At 39.7% G+C, this 17,150-nt stretch overlaps 1 protein-coding gene across 1 annotated transcript in view; it reads right to left on the minus strand.

Moving 5' to 3' along the window:
* sez6b (seizure related 6 homolog b) overlaps window positions 1-17,150 on the minus strand; it is a 186,575-nt gene that overhangs the window by 118,737 nt on the left and 50,688 nt on the right. The window contains exon 3 of the mRNA XM_073495562.1: window positions 3,783-3,972. Coding sequence (XP_073351663.1) covers window positions 3,783-3,972 — 190 coding nt within the window. The remainder of the gene's footprint in view (window positions 1-3,782; window positions 3,973-17,150) is intronic.

Below are 17,150 nucleotides of genomic sequence, written 5' to 3' on the forward strand. Positions count from 1 at the left end.
TGGCGATAACTAAGATATTTAGAGCTGAGAGTGTGCCAAAGAGTCAAAGTAATGACTTAGTGTGATAGATAAACTAAGAAGAAGTCTGCTCATCACCGAGTTAATAAATTCTGTATTATACGTAATCACCCTCTTTATATAAATCCATTCAATATTTATTTTGTTGGACTATTTGTATTTTTTTCAACTGCGAGAAACACTTGTATCTGGACATTTTATATATGTTCTGTTGTTGTTTATTTATGTTGTGTGTACACATCCTTGCCAGTAAAGCTGATAGTGATTCACTCTTTGACCACAAAGATTTATCTGACAGACAATGGTGTCTTTTGAATTTGTAAAAGCTTGGTATGTCTGTTGTCTGTTTTTGTAAAAATGGTGTAATATATTGATATTAAACGTTAGTACGAAGTACCATCAATTGACTGCTTCCATTTAAAATTACTGGTGTCAATATCTCCTTTTCAAAGCCCCTGAAAACATTGCAATTGATGTAGCTGATGTCGAGCTGCATGCTTCATCTAATCGCTTGATGGAAAAACACTGAGGAATCTTTCATCATAGGAGTAGTGCCGGGATATTAAGCTAAATGTTGAGCAGCAGATGGGCCAGCTCATTCTGTTCCTTAGATAATTATAAACCATTGACATGCTGACAAATTAATTTAAAATGGGCATGTATCTAATATTCTGTTGGTTATTATGAAGATGTAATTGCTACAGGATTTTTCCCTTAATTAATTATGGTGGGAGTTGAATCGATTTTTTTTTTTCTGCTTTAAATTACTGCCATATCAGATAGCATGAATAATCGCACATACCAATATGTCGGGTCTGTCAACCATAAAAAACATATGGGGCAAACTCAGCATTTCGTCTGTGGAGATAGGAAACACAATTGTTTGTTTCACTCTACAACACTCTTTCAGTAAGTACATTCTTGCCCTCTTTGGTATAGTTGACACGTAACATTTTCTTGACCAATATAACACTGGACAAGATAATGTGTTTGTATCTACAACATGTGTAGGGTCGATGGACTCTCCAAGCCTTATTCTATCGTAAAAATAATACTGTAATACATTTATTGATGTACCACTGTTCAAAACAGATGTTACAAAGTGCTTCACAAGACAACTGAAGCAAGCAGAGCGGTGGACTCGAGTCACTGTTTAGACGACTTGACAGACAGAAAATAAATGACTTAAAGGAATAGTTCACTCTAGAACGAAATTCAGTCATTATTGACTCACCCTCATGCTGATGAGAAATCCGGTGTAGTTTCTTATTCCTCAAAGTGCAGCTGGAGACCCGCGGGGGTACCGTCCTGCAGTAAAAATCCATATAACGGGCGTCAATTGTACCCGAGACGAAAAGGTCCATAAAACTACACAAAAACTTTGTAATATTCCTCCATACTGCTCGTCTGCTGCAATCCAAGTGTCCTGAAGTGGCGACATCCAGAGTTTACTCGAAACGACGTCATTTACATTTTTCTAGCCTAGACAGTCACTATACTATATCTGCCTGGAGGCACGCGAGTCTCCCTCACAGCGTTTGCACTACAGAAGCCGCGCCAGACAAGATCAACAGAAGTTGCGATAGATACACACCGGTATTTACATCCTGCTGTGATGGTCAAAGTTTCAAATCACTAGTGCAGGCAGATCCCTCTTGTGTTTGTGTGTCGTTCGGTCGCTCACAGCTGGATGTAAATACCGGTGTGTAGCTATTGCGAGTTCTGTTCATCTTGTCCGGCGCGGCTTCCGTAGTGCAATCGGCTGTGAGGGAGACTCACGTGCACGCGGGAGCGTGCCTCCAGACAGATATAGCATAGTGACTGTTTAGGCTAGAAAAATGTACTAAATGACGTCGTTTCGAGTAAAGTCTGGATGTCGCCACTTCAGGACACTTGGATTGCAGCGGACGAGCAGTATGGAGGAATATTACAAAGTTTTTGTGTAGTTTTATGGACCTTTTCCTCTCGGGCACCATTGATGCCCGTTATATGGATTATTGCTGCAGGAGGGTACCCCCGCGGGTCTCCAGCTGCACTTTGAGGAATAAAAAACTACACCGGACTTCTCATCAGCATGAGGGTGAGTCGATAATGACTGAATTTCATTCTAGAGTGAAATATTCCTTTAATACTGAACTTAGACTTGGAAGTTAAAGACGTGTCTAAACTTGAATGACTTGTCTTTGTGTGTGTTTATTTTATGTTTTCAGTGTAGTTTTTTCAGTCAGTTGATTATAAATGTCGGTTAGTATTTCAACGTTTAAAAGTGATGGATGGGAATATTGTTTGATTGAGAAGAACAAATCAATCAATTCATTGTTGTACTTTTTGAATAGGTTGGATAAATTGTTTACAATTTAGTAGTAAAATAGTAAAATGGTTAAGTCTTAAAAACAGTAACAACTATCATTTTCAATTATCCCCAAAAGTGGTTGAAACGTTCTAAGGATCTGCAACTACTAGGCTGCACTACTATATGTCTCTATCAATTCAACCAGGCAGGGGTTAGTTATATGGGCCATACAATATATGGATTGTGTGTGTGTGTGTGTGTGTGTGTGTGTGTGTGTGTGCGTGTGTGTGTCTATAGGCTTGGGCTTTCTTTCTGCTCCAGCTTCTAGGAGACAGAACAAAAATACACGTACACACACACGCGCGCGCAAACACACACAAGCAGCAGGTAATGATGTTGATGTCACTATTTAGCAGGGGAGAAGTTTGCTCATGCCATCTGCACTTTGGAGTTTAATCAATGGAAACAAAGATAAATGAAGAGTTATCAAGTAGTGGAGTCTCTACACAGTTTTAATGGGATGAAATCTGACCAGCAGGACCAGAGCTGACCTGCTCTCCTGGGCATTGTTAAAGCACCATCACACATTTACAGAACCCTTCATGAATTGTCACTCCAAACAAACAAAGGCAGGTGCAGAAAAACTTTCAGTACACTCTGTCATTAGCAGGCTGTAGGATAAAGACTTTCAGCAATTCCTGTCTCTCAGACAGCTCCAGTACAATAACTGGCAAATAAAGCTGTTAGAAATATAATGTTTTACTTAATCATGTGGCTGATTGATAGCACAAGTCATTTTCCGGCTGACAGCAACAACACGTTAATATGTGATAACACACACCCAACACGTCACCGACAATCTGCCAGGAATACAAGACAGGTATACCTGTCTAGGCCTTACAAGCTTGATCTCACATGAGATGAAGTCTATCTCCAGAACAGAAATCCAGGCCATAGAATACACAGAAGTGGGCTTGTATTAGACATCATTATATTATTCTGGGCCCTGTTCTTTGTATGTGGATAATAAAGTTAATCAGATTGCAATTGTTTGATGATTTGACATAAGTTTCAGTATCTTAAAAGCTGGTTTAATAATTAATTGGACTCTTTTCAGAGCTATAAATCCTTGAGCCCAAAGCTACCAAAGTACTGGCTGATTGACATTTAGATGACAGACGTTTTAGGTTGAACCCACATACATGAAATAATTTTCAAATATAAATGGTTTGCTTTCTCAGAGTGTAATCATGATTTCAGATCAGAACATGCAGGTTGTTGAGAAATCACTGTGATGAGTTTTTTTGATTTCCTGACATTTCTGTGGCTTCATATAAGTACAACTATCATTTTATTAATTTAAGCTTTGTCATAGGACTTACATGGCAGATCAGGGACCCATTCTTCTAACGTGGCTTAACTAAGACTGGCTGTTTTTTCAAAACTCTAGCGTCATACTTGTGTCATGTACCTTGATATCTGAGCAGGACTGATCCAACCTGAGACCTCTGGCTGTGGAAGCGTATAGAGATCTGATTGCTGTGGCTTCGTACTACCAAGCCCCTCATCAGAATGGACTCGTTGGCCAGCATGGTGTTCTCCCCATGGCCCACATCTTCAAACACCACCTTGTCTCCCTCAGATAGATTCACATTCATGACCTGACAGAAAACAGAGGAGGGATTAGACCATTTATGCATCATATAATATCAAAAAGCAGGAGACCAACTTAGACTCTATTATCAAAAAGTCCCAGCAGCATCAAAGCTGAGGATCCTCATTCTGCTACAGGAGCTGATGCTCCGGTTCTACACAGCATCACTGAGGGTCCGATTTACAATGAAATGGCAATGTAAAAATTGCGCTGCCGTTTTCACTGAGTTTGCGGCTGCGATCTGTGCATATTCAACACCTGATTCACTGAGACAGCAGCTCATTACACAGTCAGCTTCTGGACTGAACCTGGTGTTGAACTCCATACTGACCCTAACCCAGAATGACTGAGAGCTCAGACGGCACACTTCACTGCTGGGATTTCTATGAGATCAGAAAATAAACAGAAATGATAACAGAGAGAGAGAGATCATGTAAGGGATTTTGAATAGAAAAATCTGCAACATCAGAGGTGGCAGTTGTATGACACACTCCATCCCCCCAAAAGCCAATCGTCTTCTTTATAACTGCCGAACCAGGACAGATATCAGCCACTCGCGTTGTTGCATTGAGGGGAGCGCACAGTTGAGATTCAGGACAATTTTAACAGATTTGGTGTGGCTGCACACAGACTTCTAATAAGCACTGACGAGAGAATATCCCACTAATGCACAAGTTTACCAAACAAGGTGACATTAGACATTTAACTGGCATTTGTTTGCCAGTGCCATTTGGGAGCGCCACTTAGTATTGAGCCGTAAAAGAAGTTGGTGTCGTGAAAGCATGCACATGTAAGAGTATAATCTGTAGGATTTTTTTTTTATTTTTAACCTTATTTTGCGGCGAAGTCATCTAACCTTTTGAGCAGATTTTATCAGATTTGACCGATTCGACATGCAGTTTTTGTGTTGCGATGACCATTGAAAGTGAAGTGGCTCTCTCCCCATTCATTTAGACAGGAGCCTGGTCTTGTTAGCCTGAAATGCAAAGATGGCTGCCCAGTGGCTGGACCTACTTATAAGGACTCTCAAATAAATTAGAACATAGTGATCTTTGCCAACTCCCACTGACAAAAAATATTACTCATAAAATTTTAATATTATAATATTTAGCATGTGTAGTTAGTAATACATTGGGAGGCATGCAACATGTTCATCTCCAACAAAACTAAAAGACATTGAAAGGTTGTTGGTTTCACATCACCCACAATAAACAAGATGTGGAGAATTTATCTAATGAAATGACAACTAAGAAAACTCTGTCTGCTAAGAAAGAGCATTAGATGCAGCTTTTTCTACCCCTTTTTTTGTCAAACTACTGTGATACAGTTTTCAACCTAGACCCTATTTTCCCATGATGACTACTGGGAAAATGTGAAATATTCTGGCTCGACATGCTGTTTTTCTCTGCCTCTCTCCTGCTCCTCTTCCAAAATGTTCAGGTCTAACAAATAAGATTTTTAAATCCAACCAGAGTTGGTGATTGTTGGAATAGTGGAAAGACTGACCAAGATGGTTTTGGTGAGTTTTATTTTGTTTCTGTCAAGTTTGAATGAAGTGTGTTTTACAGTCTGGTGGCATTGGTGAGCAGCTGTTTTTGATTTAGTAAAAATAATCCTTATTCTTCAGCAAAAAGGTCTTTCTCTGTAGGGATCCTTTCCATAATGTTATCAGACAATTAGAATCTGAGTATCAGCAACAACAACAATTTCTCAACCAACCATAGGTTGAATGTGAAAGCAGCTTATTAAGACCCATATTTACGTTTCTTGCTAGGCAGAGACCTTTAGTGGCCATAGAAATTATTGACAACGTCAGATGTTTGGCTTAAACAAGTGCAGGACTTTCACCCAGGAGACAGGATTGGGAGTTAGTGTGTCACATTCCTTCTATATTTTAACATAATAAAACCAATACATTTGTAAATTTGATTTTTATTCATTAAAGGAGTGTGCAGGCTAGACAAGAACACCCAAAGTGATCATATCAGAAAGTCAAGCTGTTTACCAACTACAAGTACATATAAAATGAGTAGAAAGCTGGTCAAAAACAGAGCCTTGCACTGTCTGTCACAACAACTATGCATAAGTAAATCATCTAAATGTAATTATTTGCATAATATGTATTTGCAGTCATAGCCATTCACATCAGAACTGCACTGAACTCGCCAACACATTATAACAGCAGTTCCCCACATTATTCTGGATAATTTAGAAATTGGCATGGAAAGTTTTTACAGACTTTATCCATTCAGAGAGGCAGCCACAATGCATCAGCCAGTGAGTCAGCAGAGCAGAGAGATTTTTCCACTTTCAGATCAATTAATAAAATGCTCCTATTATGAAAGGGCTTCGGGGCACAGGAGTGCCACACTGTAAGAAACTTACTATGAAATTCACAGTAACTAACTGGCAGCCATTGACAAATAACTTACTGTAAAAGAAATCACAGCATTTGACTGTTTTAATTTACAGTAACAATCATGTAAATGTAAATTAAAACAGTCATTAGTGTGTACTGTATTTTTAGCTACAGTAGTATTTTTTTACTGTAAGATAAAAAGTTATTTCCAAGTACCACATTTTTGTTTAAGGTAATTGTGTTTAAACTGCAAAATAAAATGCTGTGATTTCCTCGTACTGTATTTTCTTTTTTTACAAAAACAACTGTAACTGAAAATACTGTACTCTTTAATAATACAGTTATTTACCGGATTTTCCAGTAAAATGCTGTAACTGACATCTCTTTGTAGAAATCTGTGTAGAAATCATTAAAGAGTTTTTTCGGTAATTTTTTTGTTCAGGGGGGTAAAATACTACTTCCAACCCATTTTAGATCCATATCCATGCCATGAGAGCCTTGATGGCTGTGTTCCCTCGTATCCATGCAATTCCCATGAAAAAACATGAAAGCTACAGTATATTAGAAAATACTGATATGACAAAATGTATTGAATTTACTGTTTATTAGATCAAAAAATTAGACAAGCTAGCTAGCTAACATGCTATTATAGTACATTGTTGGTTACTGTATTTTTTACAGTACATTGCTTGTTACTGTGATTTTTTACAGTATATTTGCAGTTACTGTATTACAATACATTGCTTGTTACTGTGTTTTTTCTACAGTACATTGCTTCTTAATGTGATTTCATACAGTACATTGTTGGTTACTGTAATTTTTACAGTACATATTTATCTACTGTGATTCTTTACAGTAGTGGCCTGATTACTGTGGTTTTCACAGTAACTTTCTGTTTACTGTATTTTTTCGACTGAATACACAGTAAGCTACAGTGAAATAGTATTAATAAATTTACTGTGCACAAACAGTAAATTAATGAGGATTTCACAGCCTTTTTTTACAGTGCAGCCTTCATGGATTAATTTTACATCTGAAGCTATTTGCTCTTACAATTTGTGATGAAGGGGTTATTACTTGCACAGTTCAAGGGCTTGTTTTCACTTAAACTTACATGAATTTCCTAGTGAAAAAAAAAATCAGCACTGAAGTGAAGAGAGAGACTTGACAGATGGCCTTGACCTCTGGTTCAAGCACTGTCTGTAAAATGTGTTGGGGCAGACATTTTATTAACAACATATCAGCATTAGAAGCATTCAAAGTCTGCTTTGCATAACACATTAAGGCACAAATCAAAAGAAATAATATGGAAAAAGCCAAAAGGACGATGTAGAGCTAAGTGATTACACTGCAGATAGGCCTGATAATTGTCTCCTCTGGTGACAGTGCGTCTGGTGAGAAATGTCGCTTTTATCAGCTTTTATCACACCAGGTATATCTTTATTCAGGCGTTAAAAGGAAGCAGGCGTCTTGTCTTCATGTGGCCCTCCATAGATCATATCAGCTGTCTCCTATCTCACGTAGCTGGGAGATGAATCCACAGCTCCCCCGAGAAAAGCTGCTGAGGGAATCTGTGGTGATATGTATCCACTAACTGACAAGTGGGTGCTAACAGTGTGTTCATCTTAACTGAACATTCAAAGCAGACTTCAGACTGTTGTTAGGTGTGGAACAACATTGTGAACATATAAGAATTATCAGTTGAATAAAAATAAAAAAAACATTTGATGTAATATACTGTATGTGTGTTGCATTTAATAAATTTATTCAAGACAGCTATGACAGGACTCAAAATTATTAGTTTGGGAATGAAAAGGAAAGAAGGAACAGAGCTTTTTCTATGCGTTTTGGCCTTTCATACACATGTAAACGGGGTTCTAGGTCACTAAAAATGGACCTTTTGGAAAACTCCTTCCAATGTGAAGATATTCAGAAACTCAGTTTTCAGTGTTTACATCTGGACTAGCAGAAACTTGATAGGTTGATAAACTAGATTTTTGGAAACAATACAAGGTAAATTTATTGTCATTTTTTTTAACACACAAGGGTTTCAAATGTTATGTTTGAGTCCTTTGTGCTACATCTATTTCATAAAATGGAGTGTTGATGATCCATTGAGGAGTCTCACAGCCTGGGGAATGAAGCTGCTCTGTAGTCTGGTGGTATGGCAGCAGATACTTCTGTATCTTTTGCCAGATGGTAGCAGAGTGTACAGACTGTGGTTGAGTTGGGTGTTGTCTTTTAGTATCCTTTGGGCTCATTGCATCTCTCACTTCACCGATATCACTGCTGGTCTGTAGATGGGTACCAATGATGGGTACCAATCCGCTGTAGAGCGGATGATGCGAACCCCCATGCTTGCTTCCTGAAATGTATTCCTAAAAAATAATAATAATCAATGTATGTGCCTCATTAGCAAATGTGAACTCAGAGTATGAGTTATGATATTGTGGAGTATTTGAGTTTGTATGTTGATGGCATGGATGTTATATTTTCTAGATTAAGTCACAAACGGACATGAATACAATGATTGTCAACTCTCAACTTGTCAACATTTGTGTCAATATTTTATTAAAACTGCTTTGTTTATAGTATTTTCTGAAACTGCTGCGTTCCCATCAAAGTTTGAGGTCAGAATTTCCCAGCTGAAATTTCTAACTTCTGACTTCAAAGCATTCAAAGGTGCACAAAGCCAAAAGTTAACATAAAACTTGGCCGATTGTAACAAAATGAGGTCAAGTGTTCACACAACTCAATCCTCAGCAGTGCCGCCTACTTGATACATGATAATGAAAACGAGGAGAGGAAATTACATATGAGGTAACAGACGCCATTATAAATGTCATTTGTCTGCACTTTAATCATTGATAATGTACCCACATATTTGATTGACTACCCTTATACAAATATTGTAGTCTACAAACACATCCTGCTTTCTCCCAATGGGTGCTGCCATTGTTATGTGACATCAGGCAAGTGCTTCTTCATGAAGCTGGGGGGGATGGACGTGCCCCAAGTTTACAAGTAAGAACTCTGAACTTTAAGCGGCATTCCATTTAACATTTTACATTCCTAGTTGTCTGAAACGCAGCAACCAAACATGTTTCCTGTTTACACTGGCAGGCACATGCCTAGTGTATGTGAATGGCCATGGGATACACATTTTCAGGTGTGTTATGGATGGAGATTCTTTCTGAAATGCTGCTAAACCCTCGTCTGGATGCAGATCGTTCTTGTTTTAAAACCCCACTTTCAAAATACCCATGTACATGTGGATAGATATAGTGAGATTTGACTGCTTTACATGGAATCTAATCTTTAATCTTCACATTGTAAAACACAAAACATGATCCTAGTAATGACCCATAAATAAATTTTATTTTATTTTTTTTTTTAAATGTTATGCTCTTATGAGTCTGAGAACACATAAAATCTAACCTGAACAATCTTTATCCCATCATGTTACTCATCACAGCCCCATGTCTACCTGTATTATAATTAAAATGCAGGGCTCTGGGAGGTACTTTGATATTTACTTTTATGACGCACACAGCCTTTCCCCTGGTAATGTTTGGATGGACACACTGGGACTGGCAGGAATGGATGGTCTTGAGGGAATTCTTAAAGAGATGTTTCTCCCCTTATACAACCACCTGTAATAACATGACCAAAGTCCCATGTTTTGGTCACATGACTACAACTAAGCAAAACTCCAACCCCCGATTAAGACCATGAGACACAGTAGAAAAGGCCTAGGGAAAAAACAGCTAGTAGGTGATCTTGTCCAACTAATTGTCCTATTTTTCACATGTTGAGAATTAACAACTTGTGAGTCATGCCATAGATAGGTAGTCAAGGGCTGTGTTACAATTGTTTATACTGTAAAATGAGGGAGGAATTGATGACTGCTGTCACTTAAACCACTTAATACTGCTTATATACTGTACCTACAGTTCATTACTCAAGTACAGTGCACTTGTTTAAACTGAGAATTCACTTGCTGCCCTGTACAGTAGGAGCCTATCCAGCCTGAATGCAACATGAATGACTCAAACTGTACTAGCTCGGCCTCTTCAGTGTGCTTGTGTATAACAAGTCATAATGTGCCGTTAATGAACTCATGGGCACAGCATCAGGATAATAGTGCTCTGAACAAAGGGCATCACCAAGTAATCACATTATGCCTTCAGCTCAGGGATAATAAAACACTTGGGAGAACATCGGGAGACGTAATCCAATTTGCCCTGGCACCAGCCCAGCTTATGTATAACTGTACCTCACAAACATAATCATGAGGGGTGAACCCACGTCTGGAAAAATAGTTATTACTCTGACAACATAATGGATCACAATACACTTTAAATTGGATTCATTGGCTGCTGTAAATGCAAAGATTTCTGAGGATATTGAGCAATGTCAACAAGTCAAAGTCAGTAAAATCTATTTAAAGCTACAGCGGTTGTGAATGAACATTTTCGTTGTATTGCTGTTTTGCTGACATCGCAGTGCAATTAGTGAACTGATTGCATTTGACATGTCTACACAGTCCCGAACTCTTCCTCTAAAATTTTCAATTCCACTTTCTACAGTTCATTAGCTCCAACCTTATAATAGGCAGTAGAAATGGGATTTAAGCAATGAAACACACATAAACTGAATTTAGTGTCATCATATTCACCATCTTAGTGTTTTGAGTTAGCAGCTAATGTTTGATTAGAGCACTAAGGTAATGCCATTAGGTTTGCAGGTATTTGGTCTTAAACCAAAGTACTGGACAAACAGATAGTTTGACCTAATGATGGCGCTAGATGGCAGAGGATCAGCTCAGTTATTACACTTCATCCTGAGGAAAACGTGGAGGTCTCTACCAAATCTCATGATATTCTATCCATCAGTTGTTGAGAGATTTCACCCAAATTCTTGATGGTGGCACTGTACTAAAATAATGAACAGGGGCAACGTGTTCTCACTGCCAACTCATTAAATACAGCAGCTCGGTCAGTGGCCTTAAACTTTAAACGTTGACACCCTACCGTGGAGCCGTTCATGTACAAAAGTGACGCTTGAGGGGTAGGTAAAGTTAGTAAAAACAAATGTGCAACGCCCAATTACATTTTCAAAATGAAGCTTGCTGACAAACACTGACATATAATGACTTTAGGACTATTATTAATGGTTTGATTAGGGTGTTCTTGTTCTGCTAAATTATATTGCACATTTGTACATATTTTGGCAGAGGTTAAGCCCCAAACATTTTGAGTGTAGCACAAGAACATTTTAAATGATATTGGTAAACAAATACTAATACTAACTACTAAAATTTTAATATCAAAATTCATAATTTATCTGCAAAGCAAACAACTTTGGAGGCACATTTTAAAAAAGAAAATCTCTAAGCTGCCGAAGCCATCAGTGCACACTGCAAAGTGCAAGGTAAGGTTGATATGGTGCAAAAATTCAAGTAGGGGTTTTGTAAATGAAAAAGGTGGATAATGTTGTTAGTTCTTACAATGATAAATTAATTGCAGCAGGCAGATGTTGGGTAGGTGAGTGTTTAAAGGGAATAAGGGGATTAGGAGGTGGGATGGCACAAGGGATTGGGCTCAATTGTTTGGATTGGGGGCATTCCTCCAGTGAGAGATTGTTTTTTGAGGACTCAAAAAGGACTCATTGTGGAATCACTAGTACATGTAAGTGCCATTACCCATATTAGAACATACAGTGCCTATAAAAGTATTCACTCCCTTGTATGTTTTCCCCTTTTCTGCTTTTATAAATGGAATCATGGTCAATATAATTAGGCTTTTTTGAAATTTGAAATTACAAAAAAAAACTCCTTAATGTCAAAGTAAAAACAGATTTCTACAAAGTGATGTCAAAAAATTAAAAATATATAATGTAAAACAAGTGACTGCATAAATATTCATCCCCATTAAAGTGACTGACCTAATTCAGCAGAGGTCTAGCCAATTCATAGTTTTCAGTCACGTGACCCGCGCGCTGACCTGGAGGGCAAAACAGTAGACCAAGATGGCGGCTCATACCGGACTTACCGTAGAGACACGACAAAAGCCTGTAAATTTCCCCTCGCACGGTTCGATCACCTGTCAACCATAGAAAAGCAACGATATGGACATAAACTGCAAGTGTTGGGCACTTGCGATCCATATACAGCACGTGTTTGCGGTACACACAAGGGTTTCAAAAAATTATTTTTGAGTCCTTTGTTCTACATCTATTTCATAAAATGGAGTGTTGATGATCCATTGAGGAGTCTCACAGCCTGGGGAATGAAGCTGCTCTGTAGTCTGTTGGTATGGCAGCAGATACTTCTGTATCTTTTGCCAGATGGCAGCAGGGTGTACAGACTGTAGTTGAGTTGGGTGTTGTCTTTTGGAATGATGGTATTAAACGCTGAACTGAAGTCCAGGAACAGCATCCGAGCATGAGTGTTTTTCTCCTCCAGGTGTGCAAGGCTCAAGTGAAGAGCAGTGGAGATGGCATCCTCAGTGGAGCAATTTGGCCGGTAGGCAAACTGGAAGAGGTCAAATGTGGCAGGGAGTCTGGAGGTGATGTGCGCCTTTACTAGTCTTTCAAAGCACTTCATCATAATAGGAGTGAGTGCGATGGGCCTGTAGTCATTTAGTGATGTGATTTGAGGTTTCTTTGGCACTGGGATGATGGAGGCAGTTTTGAAACATAATGGGACTTTGGCTTGATCCAGAGAGGTGTTAAAAATGTCTGTTAGGACACAAGCTAGCTGATCTGCACATTCCCTGAGCACCCACCCAGGTATGTTGTCAGGGCCCAGAGCCTTCCGTGTGTTGACACTCTTCAGAGACCTTTGCACCTCAGCTATGTCAAGGCAGAGTGCCTTTTCATCCTGGTGGGGAACAGTTTTCACAGCAGGAGTGTTGTTCAGTGCCTCAAACCTCCCAAAGAAGTTGTTTAGTTCATTTAGGAAGTCCACGTCATCGTCATATGCAGGAGGGGCAATCCTGTAGTTGGTGATAGTCCGTATGCCTTGCCACATATCCCTGGTGTTAGCGGGATCATGGAAAAAGTCTTGGATTTTTCGACTGTGAGCACGCTTTGCTAGTCTGATGGCACGGTTCAAGTTGGCTCTTGCTGTTCTCAGAGCCATCTCGTCGCCAGACTTGAAGGCTGAGTTCCATGCCTTTAGCATTTTGCGTACTTCATCAGTCATCCAGGGTTTTTGGTTGGCCCGGGTGGTGATGGATTTGCTAGCGCTGACATTCTCCGTGCATTTGTTGATGTAGGCTGACACAGACATGGCATTCTCATCTATGTTGATGTGATCGTTGTAAGTGGCAGCTGCTTTGAACATATCCCAGTCAGTGCACTCAAAACAGTCCTGTAGTGCCTCCATAGCCCCCTCAGACCACACCCTCACCTGCCTCACTGTAGGTTTTCCTCTGATCAGCAGGGACTTATATGCTGGAATTAGCATAACAGATAGATGATCTGAAGCGCCAAGATGGGGGTGGGGGGATGCTCTGAATGCATCTTTCATGGTGGTGTAAGCCATGTCTAATGTATTTACTCCCCTAGTTGCACAATCCACATGCTGGTGGAAATGTGGCAGAACTGACTTCATGTTGGCCTGGTTGAAATTCCCAGTGACAATGAAAAAGCCCTCAGTGTGAGTAGATTGCAACTCACTGATAGTCCGGTAGAGAACTTTCATGGCCTCTTTAGTATCAGCATTGGGGGGCACGTACACAGCAGTGATGGAAATTAAGGAAAACTCCCTGGGCAAATAGAATGGTCTGCAGTTTACATTCAGAAGCTCAATGTCCGGTGAGCAATGGCTTGAGACAAACTTAGCATTTATACACCACTTGTTGTTGATGTAAATACAGAGACCACCCCCTCGGGATTTACCGCTGAGTGCGCAGCTCCTGTCAGCACGAAAAGTAGCCAGTCCCACAAGCTTAAAGGTTTAAAGGGATTTCCAAATCATTGCATTTTGGGTTTGTTTGCTGCTGACACAGCATCCCAACTCCTCAGCTAACTAGCTAACTTTAATTCATTAAGATCACTGCAGTTGGTCGCGTCGATACACGACAACAAACCATGTCAAAACAATTACAAACAGATGTGTCTTATGGCTAAAAATATGATAATTAATAAAAGTATATACTTGTGTTTACTTGAGCTTAACTTTGATGAAGTGTTTGCTGCAAATACGTGTGTATTTGGACGGCTGCCATTGTTTGCCCTCCCTGGGGAGAGAGGTACGTCCTACGGCACAAATCCACAATCCCCTCCTCTCTGGGTTTTCTTTTTCGGACGGAATTCGGTAGAAGCATAGCCCAGACTTGTCTCCTCGTCTTTTAGTGTATCCGATTGCACAACAACTATCCTGCATTTTGTCAAAATGAAACTGGTTCCAAACAAAATGTATCACTTGCTTCCTATGCTGGAGGGCAGCAGGAAATGATCTTTTGTCCTTCAAGGGGGCGTGCCCCTGGGAGCGTGATGTCACGTGAAAACTATGAATTGGTGCTAGTAGTCTCACAATTGTGCACCTGAGTGCAGTGAATGTGTCTCAAGTGATTGTATTATAAAGATACCTGTGTCTGAAGGTCCAGTCACTGGTTAATCAGTATTCCTGGCTACAATTACACCATGAAGACAAAAGAACACTCCAAGCAACTACGTGACAAGGTTATTGAAAAGTTTAAGTCAGGGGATGGATACAAAAACATTTCCAAGTCACTGAACATCCTCATAAGTTAAATCCATCATTAAGTAATGGAAGAAATATGGCACATGTGTAAATCTTCCTAGAGCAGGCAATCCTCACAAACTGAGTGACTGTGCAAGGAGACTAGTGAGGGAGGTCACCAAGACACCTGCAACTACTCTGAAGGACTTAATGATGGCAGCTGAGATGGGAGAGACTCTGCATTCAGCAACTGTTGCCTTGGTTCTTCACCAGTCAAAGCTTTATGGGAGAGTGGACAAGAGAAAGCCACTGTTTAAGAAAGCTCATTAAATCTCCACTAGAGTTCACCTAAAGGCATGTGGGAGACTCCAAGGTCAACTGGAAGAAGGTTCTTTGGTCTGATGAGACCAAAATTGAGCTTTTTGGCCATCAGACTAGACACAAAACACTGCACATCACCACAAACACACCATCCCCACAGTGAAGCATGGTGGTGGTAGCATCATGCTGTGGGGATGCTTCTCAGCAGCAGGCAGGTAAAGGGTAAAATGAATGCAGCAAAATTCTGGAGGATAACCTGATTCAATCTGCAAGAGAACTACAACTTGGGAGAAGATTTATTTCCAGCAAGACAATGAGCTGAAGCATACAGCAAAAGCTACACAGAAATGGTTTAAAGACAACAAGGTGAATGCTCCGGAGTGGCCAAGTCAAAGCCCAGACCTCAATCCAATAGAGAATTTGTGGCTGGACTTGAAAAGGGCTGTTCACGCCTGATCACTGTGCAACCTGACAGAGCCTGAGCAGTTTTGCAAAGAAGAATGGAGTAAAATTGCAGCGTCCTGATGTGCAGGCCTGGATGAGACCTATCTACACAGACTCAGTGCTGTGATTGAGGCCAAAGGTTTATCTACTAAATACTGACTTGAAGGGGGTGAATATTTATGCAATTACTTATTTTATATTAAATATTTTTTAATTAATTGACATTACCTTGTGTTTTCACTTTGACATTAATCCAAGGGAGTGAATACTTTCTATAGGCACTGTATATTACTTTGCAAATCAGAGTATGACTAAGTTTATCGAAACATTATATTAAAAATGTATCATCCTATAAGCAGTGCAACCAACATTTAATGAAAACCACCACAAATTTGAAATTGTGATGAATTAATATCAACTGAGCTGTTGAATTGAGAATGCAATCTGCTGTTCAAAATCCTCTTTAACGACAGCTGAGGACTTCTAATATGGCTGTCGCATGGTGTATTACACCACCTAAAAGCCCTCTACTGAAATACATTCCTCTTTATTCCATCATGTAACTAACATATTTACATACTGAATAACTAAACCTTCATAATAAAAAAAACCTCTCATCTAATGCAGCAACACAGCAGAGAATAGAGAACACTGTGGGATATGTTGTAAAGAGAAAAGCCTCTCTGACATCCATTTACTTTATAAAAGCAACAAATGACAGCTGAATAATTCAACTGACACTCCCTCATTAAATATAAGCCGACAACTTTGGGGGACAGCATGGAGGATGAGAGCAAAACAGGGACAGATGGAACCCTGGGATATGGTGTTGACTAATGGATCAAAGTCTATGTGTGTGTGTGTGTGTATGTGTGTGTGTGTGTGTGTGTGTGTGGCGGGACGAGTAAAAAACTAGTGGAGCAGAATCATGTTCAACAGTGTAGACTGTATTTCTGTATTATATATTCTCCTGTTCTCCTCTGCTCAGACTCTTTGTTGATCTTTATATTTTGTGTTGTGCAGAAAGAATGCCAGACCCGACAGAGAATAAGCGGACTATATACTACTAATTGTTCGCCTCCTTCTAAACATCACACTTCCTCCCTTCATCCATGATGGCAGATCTCTAAACAGCGGAACCTGCCTCTTGAATTCATCAAACAGTGTTTTATGTATTCAAGTATAGTATAATATCAGCTGCCCTATCATAAGGCTACTGTACACTCCACATGTGTTCCTATAACGAGGCAAATGTGTCTGAATGTGTGTGTCTGCTAATTAACGGCAGTAATTAAGAGGGAGGTGAGTAAATGATGGAGTCGAGGGAACATCTGTTGAGGCAGGAGAAGTGGGTCACAGTAGAGAGAGA

The sequence above is a fragment of the Pagrus major genome, chromosome 2 (genome assembly GCF_040436345.1).
Source record: "Pagrus major chromosome 2, Pma_NU_1.0".
Lineage (NCBI taxonomy): Eukaryota > Metazoa > Chordata > Actinopteri > Spariformes > Sparidae > Pagrus > Pagrus major.